The following is an 18,539-nucleotide window of genomic DNA, read 5'->3' as shown; positions in this document are numbered from 1 at the left end:
AAGAAGACTAGAAAATACGTTCGGCATAAAAGGAATTGCCCTTAAATGGTTTACATCATATTTACAGGATCGATGGCAGACTGTTGTGGTGAATGGTGTTCAGTCAGAACAAGTTTTACTTAATTTTGGAGTGCCACAAGGCTCTGTTCTTGGCCCTGTCCTTTTTACTGTATATATGCAGCCCCTTTCTAGTGTGATATCCAGATTCAATCTGAGTTATCATTTTTATGCAGATGATACGCAAATATATGATTCAGCACCCCTTAGTAATTTACAGTTCTTAATACAACGAATTACGAGCTGTTTTAATGAGATTAAATCTTGGATGTACCACAATAAGTTAAAATTAAATGATAGTAAAACTGAGATTTTAATGTGTGGAAGGCCGAGTATCCTTAAACAGGCAAATAAATCACCTATTACTCTCGGAAATAGCACAATAGAATTTTCAAATAAAGCAAAAAACCTTGGCGTCATCATTGATAAAGATCTTTCCATGACAAGCCACGTGAATAACACCATACAATCTATGTACATAGAAATGAAAAAAATAAGCAAAATTCGTAATTTAATACCGAAGCATATAACAGAACTTTTAATTAATTCCCTGGTTTTATCTAAATTGGACTATTGTAACTCCCTTTGGGCGAATTTAGCTAAAGACAAAATTAGCAAACTTCAGGTTGCTCAAAATAACGCAGCCAGGCTCATTGTACGCAATAACAAAAAATACCCATCAGCAACTCTTCTTCTCCCTGAGTTACATTGGCTTCCTGTTGAAAAAAGAGTTGCCTATAAGATTTGTACTGTTGTCTACAAATCCCTGAGCACGAACAGTCCCTCCTATATTAAAGACCTTCTAAACATATATGTCCCCAATAGAAACTTGAGGTCAAGCAGTGACCAATCAATCCTTGTCAAACCTAAGCCATTGCGTAAAATAGGTGAACAGTCTTTTCAATTTTCGGCCCCCCATTTTGGAACTCTCTCCCGTCACACGTGAGATGCTCGGATTCGTTGACAACGTTCAAATCTCGCTTAAAGTTTTATCTTTTTACGTCATAATGTTGCAATATTAATTTCATATTTTGTTGTTGTTAAATTGAATTCGTATCACGTTTCCTTCACACTTGTCTCACTGTAATATGTTTTGTTTTATATCACTGTAAAGCGCTTAGAGCCTGTGACAACGGGGTAAAGCGCTATATAAATGCCATTTATTATTATTATTATTATTATTATTATTATTATTATTATTATTATTTATTATTATTATTATTATTATTATTATTATTTATGTATGAAAAAAAAAAAAGATCTAAAACTTAATTCAAAATTTCAGGATAAAGAGAAAACGATTAACATCATAACTGCCATCCCCTTTAGGTGGGAATCAGAAGCGTTGAGAGCATAATTGATAGCTTTCGGCAATTTTTAAAGGGTATGCAAGAAATGACAAGATAAAGGATTTTAATTCACATTCAATAAATTTACTGGTATAAAAATACAGTTGATATAATTGATTTTTATATGGGTTTGCTGACAAACTATTCAGAGATTATAATTCGATGATTTCAACATTTTGGTCATAACGGACACACAACAGGTAACATACAAAATATCTGTATATTTTCTAATTGTAAATAATCTAAATTTAAAGAAAAAATATCTCTGAATCCAAATTACATTATTTTCATTCTTATGATAAATTATTAATAAAAAAATATTCTAATGGATGCAATTTGGTTTAATCTTGTCACATGTCCATGTCTGGGTAAGTTAACATTATTTTTAACAATTTTCCTCTAAAGTAAGATTAAAATATCCAAATTACCCACCACTTGAACACCCCTGAACTGCATCATGCTGGTAATCTTTAATCTTGATAGCAGAGGGGCTTTCCCTGAAACCTGGAGAGGGAAAGACAAAAACATTTCCACTGCCAGTCACTTAAGTAAGGTAAGGGTTCAGCATCTAAAGGAGAAGTGTAAGGCTGAAGAGATGAACAAAAATAAAATGCCTAGGTACTTCACAAACATAAAACTTATAAAGTAAAAAGAGCAAGGAGAGACCGAAACAGTGATGAAGATGGACAGAACGGTGAGATTTATAGATAGAATATATTCATAAAAAAAAAGAATATGGAAATTCCCGGTGGCACAATTTGCTATCACATGGTGTCCTACAGTATAAGGTAAGTGAGATGTAAAAAGCAAAAAATAGCAGATGATCTTTTAAAAGTTTATGACAAATGAGAATGTCAAGTATTTTATTGTTGGATAAAAAGTATAAGAAAAAAGATAAATAACAAAAACAAAGGGGAAAAATATCACAAAAATCAATTAATGTTATCTCTTTAATACTTCAAGTATTAAAGAATTACTGCAATCTGGCTGAAAAGACATGAAAGTTATGAATTTGAAACTTTAAATCTGAGAATGAACTTCTACATTTAAAATTGATGTCATAAGAATGCACAAAAGCTGACCGTGTTCTTGTCCTCCTCATAGTCTGTGACCAGTTTACAATAGGGGGTATCAGAAAGAATCCTCCATGCTGTAATTCCCTCCCTTCTCGCCTTGGATGGGTAGCTGGGATCAACCAGACCTATTCCTCCGACAAATAACAGTTGGTGACTTGGATCATATGACACAGCAGCCACACCCCGTGGGTATTCAGTAGCCAGGACAAATGTATACCTCTGTTTGTACCCATTGTCCCTATCCACCAGATAGCTGGTCATTGACCCACTGTAGCTAATCACCAAGAGCTCACATGACCTTTTGTTTAAAATTTTGAAAACAATTATCAAAAAATAATAAAATAAAATTATAATTAAAACGAGAGAAAAAAAAAAGAATTTAAAGAGATGTTTTGTTAAATCAGACCAATCGGCCTGAATACAGCATACAAAGTATGACAGGGGTTCCTAAATGATAATGACTGATGATATAGTGATAAAATGAAATTTTCTATTAGGCTGTAAGACGAAAATTGCATACTTTTGAGATTTATCATGGATAAGAACAACACCACAAAAATAAAAGAAAAATGAAAAATAAAACAAAGTATTTACAGTCACCGCTGATTACTGTAAAATTGGGATACTTAAAGAAAGGGAAGTGAAATTCTTGCTAAGGATGCTTGCTGATTATCTGAATGTAAATTTGTTCTCAATTTCCAATTTGAAATGTGTTAAACTATATAAAGTTGTTATAGCTTAAGTGACGGTGTCCAATGTTTCATTTTTAAAATACCATGAAAATTACAGACAAAATAGGGTTGTTTACCTCTCCATTCTTTTCAAGATTAATTCTGTAAATCTTTATATGAAAGACAAGTGTCATGATATAATTCAACACAATACTTTTTTCATAAACAAAAGTTGTTTTGTTTTGTTTGGGGTTTTTTTTTAAAGGTTAAATATAAGATAAAGTCGTTTCTCTGTTTTGTATGAATCTTAATTTCAGCAGTAAACAAAAATCTGAATATGTAAGTGATTCACCGCAGGGTTTTTGTTTCCATTTTTGTTTTGATCATTTAAAAGTTGCATGGTTATTGCACACAAACTAATGTCCACACCATGAATGTTTAAGTCGAGATATTATTCCTTATTAACCTTTTAACGCAAAAATATGAGCTTTGTCCTGGCTCTGTTTCATAAATAAGTCAATTAATCTTATCCACATGACACAATTTAACTGTCTTACAGAAATTATTGTTCTGCCAAATCTTGTATCAATTTCAAATCTTGCAGTTATACTGCTGACGAAAGCATAAGTTACTAAAAACCAATGGAGATAAACCGACCAAGAAGTAAATTAATAATACATTTCAAACACTTTAATAAATAAAGACATTTCATCGTCTGCCCATAACCACAAGAATGAAATCAACCCTTAACCCTCTCCTTACCAGGCATAGGGAAATCGTCACATCACAGGAATGTGATTTCAAGAATACACATGTTTGATGAAATTTGTTTGTTTTTGTTGACACTATGTGTACTGCTCGTTTGGCCGAACAAAATTATGTGTGGCATGTATGTGCGTCTTGCTTTTTTTTACTGAGTAAAAATGTCGTTTTATGTTGGATGCGTAGGAAATTTCAGGATAATCCTGAAAATGGCACTGGTAAGGAGAGAGTTAATTCTGTTTCATCAAAATTTTGCATCACCAAGCCAATAAATAATTCTCACCATTTTGTGTCTTTAGGTTTCAAATCAGTGAATATCAGAGCAGCAATGGAGTGGCTTAAGTCCAAGGGTGTAGCATCATCTTTCAAAGGCTGATTGGTATAAAAAGTTATTAAAACATTGGTGAGTAATAAGGCAGCTGCCCATATAAAAAAATTGCTAACTTTGCTTGGTGATAATGTGGGAGCAGCATGGCTCAGCAGTACAGTCTTTGCTTCATACCCGAAAGGTACCGAGTTAGATTACCCGCTGCGCTGTGTGGCCTTGAGCAAGTCACCTAGCCCTAATTCAATTTGCGGTGCTGCACTGCGGTTAACGCCTGGGTAATTCCAGTCTTCCTTTAGAATAGACTCTAGAGACAAATTTCCCCTATGGGATGAATAAAGGGATTGTATTTTTATTTTTTTTCTAAACCGCATTTCACTCCTTGGTCAATGCATTAATTCAGTGTTAGGTATCCTTAGGTGGGTAGATTCCTTTTCTTTCTCACTTGAACTTGAAAGGATTATATCATTCCATTCATCTGTGCTTCTTTTATTGATAACTATATCAATGTATTTAATGACAAAAACAAAAACTATTCATATGGAGCTCAAAATTGTACAAGAATGATTTCATACAAGTCCAATCGTTTGAATATTCGGTACCCCTTTCTGGAACTCCCTTCCAAGATCAGAGGCAATGATAATGCTGAATTCTTTTTTTAAAAAGATCTTACAACGTTGCTTCTAAATATGTAACATTGTATAATTATGTTGCTACTTAGTTTTATGTTGTATGTTCGAGTGACTGATGTTACATTATTCTTAAGTACTTTGAGCTTGTTGAGATACCTGCTAGAAGAAATATGTATAAAGAAGAGCCATGAAATATCATTTACTTACAAATGATGAAACTCATATTTACCCCTGGGATTGTAAACAACAACATTCCCACAATATTGAAGACATCAATACTGCCACATGACCGGCTGCATGCCACCATATTTTCATCCCTACTCCAAGCCATGCATCGCCATTTTGGATAAGGATCAGAGGGAAATGTGCCGAGACCAATTAAATTATCCACACCATCTTGTAATTGTCTGTGATTAGAAATAATAAAATGTAAACATTTTAACTGTATGGTAATAAAAATATATCATATTAGTGATGTTTCATATCAAAACTTAACATTATTAGCAACAGTAACAACATTAATTTTTAAACGTCAAGATAACAGCACCCCTTCTTATCTGGCAGAGCTCATTGAGATATATGAACTGGAAAGATTCTGGCATTCCTTTTCCGATTCAAAAACTCCAAAGATCCCTAAAACAAGCCTTAAAGTCTGGGAGAAAATCATTACTTCCTCCTGCCCCAGAATTTGAGATAAATTGCCTTTAAAAATAAGAGAATCAACATCCCTGGAAACGTTCAAAAAGAAACTGAAAACTTCTTCCGTCATATTTCAGTGACTTCCTACTCCACTGACTCAGATGGTAATTTCCCACACTAGTAACACTACACAGCCTTGCTTAAGAAAATGACATTCGATTTATTTCTAAAGATGGATGGGTTCCAATGAGTCCTGACTTAAATCCAATGGAGATTTGGTTAATGATGTCTAACATGATTTATAAGGGTCTGACAACGGTTTACATAGAAGAAGAGTTAAATGAGTCCATTCAAAATACATGGGATCAATTCATTATTCAAAACATCAGAAAATCAACTGATTCATAGAAAAAAGGACATTCATATATAGTCAAAAAGCAAAATGGGGGATTAACTCCAAAATCTTCTATATGGCGAAAATGAGGTGTGTTTATTATAACAATTGTCGAATTAAAATGTTTCAATAGATTTTGTCGGAAGATTGTGTACATAAATGTCAATAAATGGGTAAAATTTGTAGTAAAATAAGACTCATCATTTACTACGAGTATGTGCTTCTAAACATTTCCAGTTTTTTTTTCTCGAATCAGATATATTGAGTAAAACTTTATAAGTGACAGGACTGTTGTTGAAAGGTAAGAAAGACAATGAGTATTTCATTTTATTAGAAACTAGAATCCATAAGTAGAAAATTAGTTCATTGTCATAGAGATTTGAGGATTATAAGGAGTGAGCATCTTTTAAATCTATCAAATGTCTGTGCCCACTATGGATTAGGTCAAACATTCAACTAATTATAGATGCTATCTTGGCTTCAATAGGCACAACCATAGTTGTTGACATAAGTTACAGGCTCATACAGACTGGATGTATCAATAAAATAAAATCATGAGGATTAGAAAGATCTCATAATGATGAAGCTTCATCGGTATACTAATGGTATACCAATATTGGGTTTGAAAAATGCAAAAAAATTGATTACCAATTATAAGTACCAGCTAGCTTTTAGCCAGTTACATATTGATTATATTCACCTGTCTCCCATTGAATAAAATTCATAACAAACCTGATTTCAATGCACTGTTCTTGAGCAATGGCAAAGAAGTTTCCAGAACTGAAAACAAAGTCACAAAAAGAGTAAAAAATCGCAATCACTCATATTTAAGTTGTTAGTTGATATTATTGGAAAAATAAAACTTGTTTTCAGCTCACATTCCTGATCTTTCTATCTGCATAATGAGGGTATAAATGTCTAATTAAAGTGTCTCTTATTACATTTTGTCAAAATTTCGAAGGCAATTCTTTTGATTTGTTTTTTGTTTTTAAGAGTTTTACGGTGCTTGCAACACATTAAGGTCATATCAGCACCAGTAAAGAAGAAAATGGGGTAGAAAAAAGTTATAGGATTACAATTAAAGCGCCCAAGAAAAGGTAAGACAAAGGGGAATTGGTTCAAATAGGAAACAGATGTAGATTCCAAGAGCACACTATCAAAGTACTTAGTTTGAGATCACCTAAATGTCTCATCCAGACACAAGCACAGGTCCCCACTATGTTTACAAATCATATATAATATGTAAACGAAACATAATACATTACATAACAGAGAGATGATTTACAAGGAAAAAAACATCATCTCCCAAAACTAACGATACATTTGACTGTTTCCCTCTCAGCAACGGTCCAGGACAAAACCAAGTAATCTCATCCAAAGACAAAGACAGAAAGCATGTTGGAAAACTGATCTAGGAGGATAAAAGACACAGTAAGTACCCTTCTGCCCACTATGGGAGATCGGGAACCCCACCCAGCAATTCTTTTGACATTCAAATTAAGTGACATAAGACTGTAAAATACACCATAGTCCTTGAAACAAATTGTGGACGTGAACATTACCAGCAAACCTGAAAATGAGCGATATCTATATATAAATTACTTTATGGGAGGATTACCAAAAAACTCAAATCGAATGGAATGGAAGCGAAACAAAGGCAATGATTAGTGGATCAAAATACTACCATGACTTCTTTCTTTTCTTTTTCCAATTCAAACTTCTAGCTTACCTGCTGACAGCGATTCTCCATCCATTCTGACAATTTTTCCACCTCACTATGTGGTCTGGTAGGAGACAGGGGGTTGGTGTCCTAAAATAGATTTCAAAAATGTTTTTAAAACTTTTTAGTCCATAATCTTACATATTTCAAAAATGTTTATAAAACTTTTTAGTCCATAATCTTATATATTTCAAAGATGTTTTTAAAACTTTTTAGTCCATAATCTTATATATTTCAAAAATGTTTATAAAACTTTTTAGTCTATAATCTTATATATTTCAAAAATGTTTTTAAAACTTTTTAGTCCATAATCTTACATATTTCAAAAATGTTTTTAAAACTTTTTAGTCCATAATCTTATATATTTCAAAAATGTTTTTAAAACTTTTTAGTCCATAATCTTATATATTTCAAAAATGTTTATAAAACTTTTTAGTCCATAATCTTATATATTTCAAAAATGTTTTTAAAACTTTTTAGTCCATAATCTTACATATTTCAAAAATGTTTATAAAACTTTTTAGTCTATAATCTTATATATTTCAAAAATGTTTTTAAAACTTTTTAGTCCATAATCTTACATATTTCAAAAATGTTTTTAAAACTTTTTAGTCCATAATCTTATATATTTCAAAAATGTTTTTAAAACTTTTTAGTCCATAATCTTACATATTTCAAAAATGTTTTTAAAACTTTTTAGTCCATAATCTTATATATTTCAAAAATGTTTATAAAACTTTTTAGTCCATAATCTTACATATTTCAAAAATGTTTTTAAAACTTTTTAGTCCATAATCTTATATATTTCAAAAATGTTTATAAAACTTTTTAGTCCATAATCTTATATATTTCAAAAATGTTTTTAAACTTTTTAGTCCATAATCTTACATATTTCAAAAATGTTTATAAAACTTTTTAGTCCATAATCTTATATATTTCAAAAATGTTTATAAAACTTTTTAGTCCATAATCTTATATATTTCAAAAATGTTTTTAAACTTTTTAGTCCATAATCTTACATATTTCAAAAATGTTTATAAAACTTTTTAGTCCATAATCTTACATATTTCAAAAATGTTTATAAAACTTTTTAGTCCATAATCTTATATATTTCAAAAATGTTTATAAAACTTTTTAGTCCATAATCTTATATATTTCAAAAATGTTTTTAAACTTTTTAGTCCATAATCTTCCTGTGTGAATTATGTAAATTGTTTTAAACAGTGGTTTAGCTAAATAATCCACGGGACTACCCAATTTGATTGTTTTTAAAGGAAAGAAATCATATTATAAAACTTGGATTAGTTGGATATTATGGTAGTTTAATGATCAGCATAACAATAGACAAGTTTTAAACTCTGGTTGAGATGATAAATTTTTCTGGTATTTTATTTATGTCTTGGTTTGAAGTCTTTTTAACCAATTTTTTAAATGCAAAATCGTGCTTTTAAAGTTGCTGATCCTAATGAACACCGATTCCTTACTTTTTTATTTGATTTTAAGACAGGGTCACAAATAGATCAATACTTACTGTAAAGGGATGCCTACACTTCTCAGGAGAGTCCATGTGGATCCTACAAAAAATAATGGATGAAATTAACGATAGATAAAAAATATTTAAATAAAATATAAAGATTAATTAAATTTAAATATTCAAACTTCTATAATAAATAAATAATAATAATAATAATAATAATAATAATAATAATAATAATAATAATAATAATAATAATGATAAAAATATAATAATAATAATAATAATAATAATAATAATAATAATATAATAATAATAATAATAATAATAATAATAATAATAATAATAATAATGGTAAGAATAATAACGATAATAATAAACTACATGATATCCATTTTCACCCACACTAAACAATGTCCATGTGCTTTTATACTTCTTTCCAAAACCTGATACTGCTTTCATCAATCGCAAATTCATTCTTTCTTGAAAACACAAACAAGAAGATAAGTGGTTGATTTCTTTTTTTTTAAAGTGGAGGAATAATCAATATAGGGTCTAGCTATGCCATTGATAATGGTCTTACGTCTGATAAGGGATGAAGTCCGTCCAATGAAAGATTTATTCACCTTTTCTCTGTTGGTTCGTGTCTGAGTTGAAGAAAAAAAAATATGATACAATAAGAACTTTAGAGATGACATTCGAATGGAGGTAAAAGAAAAAAATCAATCAACGTGGCTCATCTCCATAAAGCTAGTAAACAGAAAATTGCTAAGGCTATAAAATATAATGCACTTTAAAATTATTACCAAATTTATCTTAAAAACTTAGCTGATCTAACTATGAGGAGAACCAAGCCAACACAAAGTTTGATTTAATATTATCATAACCTTTTTCTAAATTTCAAAACAATGAGAAAACACAAACTTAATATCATTTTTTTAGAATTGGGGCACAAAAACATGATGGATAACAGGTATGTCAAAGTCAAAGATAAAGACCCTATTCTTATATCATGCTGACATGATGGTGTTGATGCCGATGTCATAGATTAAATTGATGACGTGTTGATAGAGGAGGTGGTAATATCAATTTTTGTTTGAGACAGTAGTGGTGACAATGATTGATGATGTAGTCTTTTCTTCAATTTTGATAATAATTTAAGGCAGATATATGAGAAAACTGGGTGACTAGTCAGTCAATAAAATTTTCACCTTGATGAAAATGTAACCTGTTTCAAAACAGTATTATGCGGATGTGAGCCGGAGGTTAAATTGAGGTTTTAAAGTTAAATATTGGCTTTTTAAAAGTGACACTTTAACTTTGATCACACACAAAAAAAATTAATACCACTGTCCACATCTAAATGTAAACTTAATCAAAGTTTCATAAATCTGACTATTAATTCAATTTTCATCCCGACAAAAGTGCTTGATCCAGATGTTTAATGGCATTTAGCATCTTATTTTTCATCTTTTTAAATTCAATATTTAATTTGGAGCAATTGTTAATAGCCAGGTGAATTAGAACCCATTACCCCTGACAGCTGAGCTACATCTGTCATGTCATAATAAGTATAAATAATCCCCTGGTGCCCTTTGCATACACCAACCCTACTTTTTTAGTGTATAAGATAAGCGATTTGGTCAAGTAAAATGCATCTCTTTTTACATGATTACAATCAAGAATCGAGAGAGAGAGAGAGAGAGAGAGAGAGAGAGAGAGAGAGAGAGAGAGAGAGAGAGCAAAAGGTCGAAGTTGTAGAATTTATGTTATCGTCTAGTCTAGAGATATCATCATTCCCTCCAATCTCCAATAATCTGGCTCACTTTGGCATTTTTGTTGTTCGGATGATGGCATTGTTAAGACGAAAAAACAAAAGTCTTAACAATGTCATTTATTTCTCATCTCTCATCCGCCTTTAGTCTTTAGTGTTTCAATCACCGTGTTTTGTTGACAAAGGGGAAACCCAAAACGTCCACATCATTCATGTCTTCTAGCTTCATAAATTGTATTATATTATTAAAAATGGTAAACATATCATTACAATGTGGACCGATAGTGTATCTATTTCTAAAATGCAACAAATAGCAAATAAACATACAAACAGTTCATTTTCAAACTTCCAATCTGTCAAAACAGATAAATCGTACAAGATGTTGTCGCTACTTTTGCTTTCCACGTCTGCCATTTTCTTTGGCGTAATATCGAATGATATCGATTTAAAATGTCCTATCGATATTCGATATTACCTTTTATTAGTAAGTTAACGATTACGTTCCCACCCTACAACGATCGACGAGGAAGAAAATGAAGATCTGAGGACATATCGTAGTTTTCTTCATCATCGTTCGTCTATCGTGTGTAGATTGGGAACTTAATCGTTAACTTGCTATTATGACTTTCTGGATTTTTTTTACCACATTATTATGTGTATCTATGATGTTCGCATCTTAATTTACTTTGTAGCTAGGCATATTCGTCCTTACGGACGAATATCACCAGCCGTCATTGCCGCACGTAAGGACAAATAATGCCATTGTCACTAATCGTACTCACACCAAAGATGAATTTGGAGGCAAATATTCTTAATTGTACGAATTTTTCGTAATAGTAGGCAGGTCTGCTTTTTCAGTCTAACCAACGATAGTATAGGTGTGTATGGGAGTCGGCCATAAGAATTGTCATTTCGGTCTGAGACAGATAAATATTTGACACCGGTAGCGGCTTTTTTTTTTGGGGGGGGGGGGGGATTGTTTGCTTTTACTTTTACTTGATTGTTTGTTTTTGTTTTGTTTTTGTTTTTTTTTTGGTGTGTGTGTGTGTGTGTTTGGTTTTTTTGGGGTTTTTTTTGTTTTTTTTTTTACAATGGCATTTTTTTGTATTGTAGTTTAGACTATTCCATGTTTTTACTGTTCTTTAAATGAATTAATGTTGGCGAATGGATTTATTGCATCTTGTAATAAATATTATAAAACCATCACCTCGAGTGAACCTTATTCTTGAATAAGTAAAAAAAAAAAAATATTTGTAATCAATATTATCTATAACATGAACTAGTTTATACAGTTGGATAAGGCTCGTTTTCTTCTATACTTTAAAGTCAGAAGTTTCAAAACTATTAATCTTTCCCGGTAAGGCATCTCCGCTATTTCAGTGAGCAATCTTGTAGCGCGTCTTTGAATATTTTCTAAGAGTACTGACTGTCTTTTAATTAAAGGGTTCCATATGCAATTTGCATACTCAAAGAGATGTCTAATGACTGACTTATATAAAGTTACGAACAATTCCGTATCCATGAAATGTAGACTATGCCATTTTAATTATGCACCTCGTGTGTTTTGAAAAAGGATGGAATCTGTTTGGTGCATGACGTAACTTTAACATTACTGCATTCAAAGCGCACGGGAGTTGGAACGGACTATATAATATACGACACGATTGCGAGTTTATTTTACTAATTTTAATAGCATGTATCTATAGATAGTATGCACTTGGCTAAGAAGTTCAACAAGATATGAAGTGAGTAGAAAAGTGCCAGAAGACAATAGAGAATAAAATTTTTTTTTTTTTTTTTTTTTTTAAGAAGTTCTAAAGAAGTTCACTAAGAAGTTCACAACATTGCCATCCGGAAGTAAAACTGGCCAACACACAAACTGTGTGTAACTTTGAAGGTTTATAGTCTGGTTAATAACAAGAGATGAAGTGAGTAGAAAAGTGCCAGAAGACAATAGAGAATAAAAAAATTTTTGCGGCGGTGGTGAGGTTTGAACCCGCGACCTTCTGGTTAATATAGTTTAGTGAGAAGTACTCATAAACGCGGATGGCAAAAACAATAACAAAGACATGAGTGACGTCATCTTCGAACTATCTATATCGGTCGGATCATATAATTCGATTGTTTTAACAAATGACAGTCCTTTGGGGGGGGGGGGTCTTCATGATGATGTATCACCCTTGGACGTTGGTTGCAGTTTTTAATGATATTATTTTTTACTTCAATAGCTGTGTTGGTCAACATTTTGGGTGAACATTTAAATTTAAAAATTCACTACTATTGTTTTGACATTCCTATCCAGGTTTCCAGGTAACGACCGATTGACGAGACTGGCGGTTATGATTAGGGCACGGTCGATGTCCAGGTTGATTATTACTCTTGTGTTGTTTTCTTTGACCAACTCGATGAGTATTTTTTAAGCGTTATAAACAGGTTGGGTATCATGACACTGCACAGTGAGAAGAATGGGAGCGATCTATATTAACTTTCCATGTGCTAGAGGTCATTAGTCACATTGCAAAATGTGATCAAAGTGACCCACATAGTGAAAAGTGCTCACAGCTTTCGAAATATCTAACATCACGATTGGTCATTTTGTTCAGTTTGATACATGTCTTGTCTGTTAGGTAACCACAGACAACAGAATGACGATAGTACTACTCAGCTACTGTAGGGAATTTTATACTTCTTTCTGTATTTACCTATTATTAAGTTATTGGTGTGTTTATTTCTTGAGTTTATTTCGTTGGATTATTGTGTATCGTGTTTTAAACTATTTGGTACATTTTGTTATTTTGTATAAACACTGTGTTGTAGAAGGAGCGTAAGTTGCCTCATTTAATTCCCTTGACTATGATTAACGAGAATCACCGTTTCTCATCTTTATAACGTTTTCATATGTAATTTATAGCTATTCAGTAGTTAAATTGAGCTTTTTAAAAAAACTTGAGCTTTTATATAGCGCAATATCCACTAAACGTGCTCAAAGCGATTTACAAGAGGTCCCTGGCCAACAGCAACCTTTAACATGTAAGGACGTGACATGACGCCTTGTAGGCGATATTACATTTTTTTTCGGACAGAGACAACTCTGTTAACAGCCAGGTACTCATTTTACACCTGAGTACGGTGAGAGAATGTGAGTAAAGAGCCTTCTCCAAGGACTCAACAATGCGCCGAGAGAGGTTCGAACCCAGGACCTTCCGATCCGAAAGCGGGTGTCATACCACTAGATCACATAGCCACATAGTAGTTACTATATGATATAGTTGTTATGATTTTTATAAATTTTATTTAGTTATGTTATATGGTTTAAGGTATTATTGCTCATGGATTGTTTAGTTGTAGAATTTTAACTGAGAGATAATAGATTTTAGCACGCTCGGGGACGGATGCGACGAGGGGCGGTTGGACGTTATGTTGCACAACTCGACACCATCAGTTATTACCGCAGTCGCCTTGTTTTATGGAGAGAAAGATAAGAGTAAATGTGACTCGTATATAAGGGAACAACACAAAACAAACGATGTTTCGGCCTTTGGCCATCTTCAAGTAAACAAGAAATATGTTATATGAATTGGATTGTCATAATATGTCATTATAGGTAAAACTCTGTGTGTATGTATGTGTGTGTGTATGTGTATGTGTGTGTGCGTGCGTGTGTGCGTGCAAGGGAAGAGAGAGAGAGAGAAAAAAAAAGAGAGAGAGAGAGAGAGAGAGAGAATGCGAGAGAGAGAGAGAGAGAACGTCAGAGATTGACGGAGAGAGAACTACACACCGTTCAACTAGATGCTCTGCGTTTTAGGGTTCGTTCCCACAACGGGTACAAATTGAACAAGGTGGAAAGTCCCCACCATAGAGAATACAGTCTGTGGTCCCCACTGATGAAACGATTTTCGACCGAAGCCGATTCTCTGTCACCCGGTGCCTCCTCTTGCTGGTGGAGAAGCCTGCTGGTACTTGGCTACACCGACAATGGAACCTGATACCTAAGCAAGGTAAACCAGAGTCAAGTCACGGTTGCGTGATTTTGAATTGGCTTTCTTTTTCTCAGCAGTCAATTCTGTGCAAAAAGAAGTCATTTTTGCTTCAACTTTAGACATGGATTTTGCAATTTTCAACATTTATTTGATCTTCATTGTGTCTTCTATCAATCTTTACATTATTTTATCATCTATGCAACGATTCTGATTACAAGTCTCAAACAGAGGTAAGTGTTGAGTTAATTTTAGGTTTAAACAGTGCAATGTAAAGATAACTCATAGGTAATGAATTTTATTGAAAAATCAAATAAAATAAAATATGTTAATGATTTTTTTCATACATGAAACTAAAATTAAAACGGATTCCTTGGATGGCCTGCTGACCTTGTGCAAAGGCCAGGACTGATCTCCCGATATTTTTTTCACAATCACTCTGGTTGTTAAGATAACTCACAGAAAATTAATCTCTCTCTCTCTCTCTCTCTCTCTCTATATATATAATATATATATATATATATATATATATATATATATATATATATATTATATATTATAAAACAAAAACCATGAAATAATAGTGCTCAACTTTAGTATAAAAGGAGCTATTTATAAACATTTGAAAGATAATTAAGATAGTTTGACTTCTACAACGTTGTTATCGAGCGTTGCTCTCATCAGGAAGTGGAAGTGAAAGTAGATTGTTGTGTTTTCGTATTTTTATAGATTCGTGTTTATGGAGGTTCGTAATTACATAAAAGGTCCTGGTTTGTTTCTATGTCTGCATGAGGAAGTTAGTTCGTTTCTTCTGTTGAGTGTTGCTATGTCCGGTTTAGTGATGATGAAGAATTTTTCTTCCAAGCAGAGCCTGTTAGGCGATATTACAATTTTTCGGACAAAGACAACGCTGTTAACGGCCAGGTACTCATTTTACACCTGAGTACAGTGAGAGAATGTGAGTAAAGAGCCTTTTCCAAGGACTCAACTATGCGCCGAGCGCGAGGCTCGAACCCAGGACCTTCCGATCCGAAAGCGAGTGTCATACTACTAGACCACATAGCCGCATCATTACCACTACTACTACAAACACCACCACCACATCATCATCACGACCACTACTACTACAACCACCACCACCACCATATCATTACCATTACCACTACTACTACAACTACAACCACCACCACATCATCATCACTATTACTACTACAACTACAACCACCACCAACACCACATCACCTCACTAAAACCAGTACTATAATCACTACCATTAGGTTTTGGAGCTTTACTTCATTTGAAATAAGGAAACTTCGGAATTGTATTTGGCATTGTGTTTATATATCATAATATAATTCTAATCAGTTATCTATTTAGTACTAGATACTATACAATATGTATGCCAAATACCACCCCAATTCCCCTTTCTTGTGTGCGGGAATTCCTCTTTCGGCATTGAAATTGAGTGTGAGAGAGTCATCACTACACACATAAACAACAGAAACAATTTAAAAACATGACTATGACACGCAACCACTCACACACGAGGCTATACTATTTATCCCTTTCTCGATATAGAACAGGACAAGACAAACAATAGCTTGACTCTCGCTACACTTCGCATTGATGTTTGTCGTCTCACGAGTTTAACTCTCGGTCGACCTGTCAATATTCCTTTTTGCCTCGGACGTAATCATTAATAGAATGTTGTGTGGTTTTGACCGTGAAGAAAACCTTAAGAAGTCACATTTATATCATTTTAGAGAGATCGTTTTGAATAATTTTGAGTTAAACGAGCGAGCAGCAACTTGTTTTCATGAACGGCCGATCAGCGCTTGTTTACTATAGTAACGCGATTCCCAGCCAACGTCTCAATGGCGGATATTTTTCTCATCGAGGCCGCTGGTTGGTTAGCCAATAAGAGCACCGTACGGTTTCCATTGGGTAAATTCCTTGATATATATATATATATATATATATATATATATATATATATATATATATATATATATATATATGTGTGTGTTTGCGTGTGTGTGTGTGTGTGTGTGTATGTGTATGTATGTGTGTGTGGGTGTGAGTGTGTATAGATAGATAGAGAGAAAATGTGTGTGTCTGTGTGTAATCGTGAAAGAGAGAGAGAGAGAGAGAGAGAGAGAGAGAGAGAGAGAGAGAGAGAGAGAGAGAGAGAAGGAGAGAGAAGGGAGGGAGAGATAAATAACAGAGATGGATAAAAAGATCTGTAGATGGATGGATGGATGGATGGATGGATGGATCGACAGATAAATAATAAAGATAGATAGATAGATAGATAGATAGATAGATAGATAGATAGATAGATAGATAGATAGATAGATAGATAGATAGATAGATAGATAGATAGATAGATAGAGATAGATGGATAGATAGATAGATGCATGCAGGCAGGCGGGCAGACAGATAGACAAGACAGACAGTCATACATACTACATACATACACATGATATAGTGAAGGTAAGAGATAAATCAGATAGAAGAAAGAGAGAGAGACACACGCAGAGGGAGAGAGGGAGAGAGAGAGAGAGAGGGAGAGAGAGAGATAGAGAGAGAGAGACCAAGGATGAGAGATACTGAGACAGAAAAAAAAAACAACACACACACCTACACACACACACACCTACACACACACACACACACACGAGAGAGAGAGAGAGAGAGAGAGAGAGAGAGAAAGAAAGAGAAATAGAGAGAAATAGAGAGATGAGAGAGGGACAAAAAGAAAAAGAGCGAGAAAGAATGGAAGAAAGAGAGAGAGAGAGAGAGAGAGAGAGAGAGAGAGAGAGAGAGAGAGAAACCAAGGAAGAGAGACTGAGACAGAAATAACACACGCACACGCACACACACACACACGAGAGAGAGAGAGAGAGAGAGAGAGAGAGAGAGAGAGAGAGAGAGAGAGAGAGAGAGAGAGATCCTACTTTTTCATAAACCGGGCAAAACTACTGGGGTCGGGTCACTTTGTGCCTTGTGCCCCGGACTACCCCGGAGAGGGTTTTACTTTGATGTTTATTGTCTATCAAGGAATGTTGTGTATTTTAGAGACAAAATTCTGTCCTTTTAGACAAACAATTACGTTTGGGACGAGGGTAGAGAACAGAAACACGTGAATGCTTGAAGTGTGCGACACAACTTTTATTAACTCAAGACATTACGAACACACACGCCGGCATAACCGACGGACGAACTGACAGTCAAACACTAGTATAACAGTAAAAAGCGTCATAATAGAAGGCCCAGAGTGGGCGGGCATTACTATCCAACCCCCCCCCCCCCCCCCCCCACCGCACCCCCCCCCCCCCCCACCCCGAAATAAAAAAAAAAAACACCAACCATGATAGGTACTCTCTATGATGCCGATGGAAAGAGAACAGACGCACACAAAGAAACAACTCTTCTCTTTTTTTTTTTAAACAATACATTTTCAGCTGGACAAATCTAGAAACACGATTTTGTAAAGTTTGAAATAAAAAGTAATAAAACCACCTCTATAGAAATGTAGAGCCCAACACAAGTCACTAAGTCTGGTGAAAAATTACTAGCGATGGTAACCACTGGGGAGACTGGGCAGGCCCGCATAGCGTTACATTTACTTGTGTAATTTGCCCTCCCTCCCCGCAGAATTTTTATAATTGATATAAACATCTTTCGAA

At 33.7% G+C, this 18,539-nt stretch overlaps 2 protein-coding genes across 5 annotated transcripts in view; one reads left to right on the top strand and one right to left on the bottom strand.

Annotated features, from left to right (window-relative positions):
* LOC144964213 (NBAS subunit of NRZ tethering complex-like) overlaps nt 1-11,303 on the bottom strand; it is a 70,299-nt gene extending 58,996 nt beyond the window's left edge. The window contains exons 1-9 of the mRNA XM_078898222.1: nt 11,201-11,303; nt 9,683-9,746; nt 9,157-9,199; nt 7,635-7,715; nt 6,638-6,685; nt 5,102-5,279; nt 4,199-4,287; nt 2,489-2,780; nt 1,839-1,910 (exon numbers count right to left, since the gene is read on the bottom strand). Coding sequence (XP_078754348.1) covers nt 1,839-1,910; nt 2,489-2,780; nt 4,199-4,287; nt 5,102-5,279; nt 6,638-6,685; nt 7,635-7,715; nt 9,157-9,199; nt 9,683-9,746; nt 11,201-11,287 — 954 coding nt within the window. The 5' untranslated portion in view covers nt 11,288-11,303. The remainder of the gene's footprint in view (nt 1-1,838; nt 1,911-2,488; nt 2,781-4,198; nt 4,288-5,101; nt 5,280-6,637; nt 6,686-7,634; nt 7,716-9,156; nt 9,200-9,682; nt 9,747-11,200) is intronic.
* Nucleotides 11,304-13,392: 2,089 nt separating this feature from the next.
* Nucleotides 13,393-18,539, top strand: part of LOC144964211 (phosphopantothenoylcysteine decarboxylase-like) — a 28,768-nt gene continuing 23,621 nt past the window's right edge. The window contains exon 1 of one of the 4 annotated variants that reach the window (XM_078898216.1): nt 13,393-13,543. The gene's annotated coding sequence lies outside the window, so the exon portion shown is untranslated. The other 3 variants (XM_078898215.1, XM_078898217.1, XM_078898221.1) reach the window with 3 other exon arrangements.

The sequence above is a fragment of the Berghia stephanieae genome, chromosome 2, assembly GCF_034508935.2.
Source record: "Berghia stephanieae isolate SIO BIC M18660-M18661 chromosome 2, UCSD_Bste_1.3, whole genome shotgun sequence".
NCBI classification, from domain to species: domain Eukaryota; kingdom Metazoa; phylum Mollusca; class Gastropoda; order Nudibranchia; family Aeolidiidae; genus Berghia; species Berghia stephanieae.
This window is presented reverse-complemented; position numbering and strand designations above follow the sequence as displayed.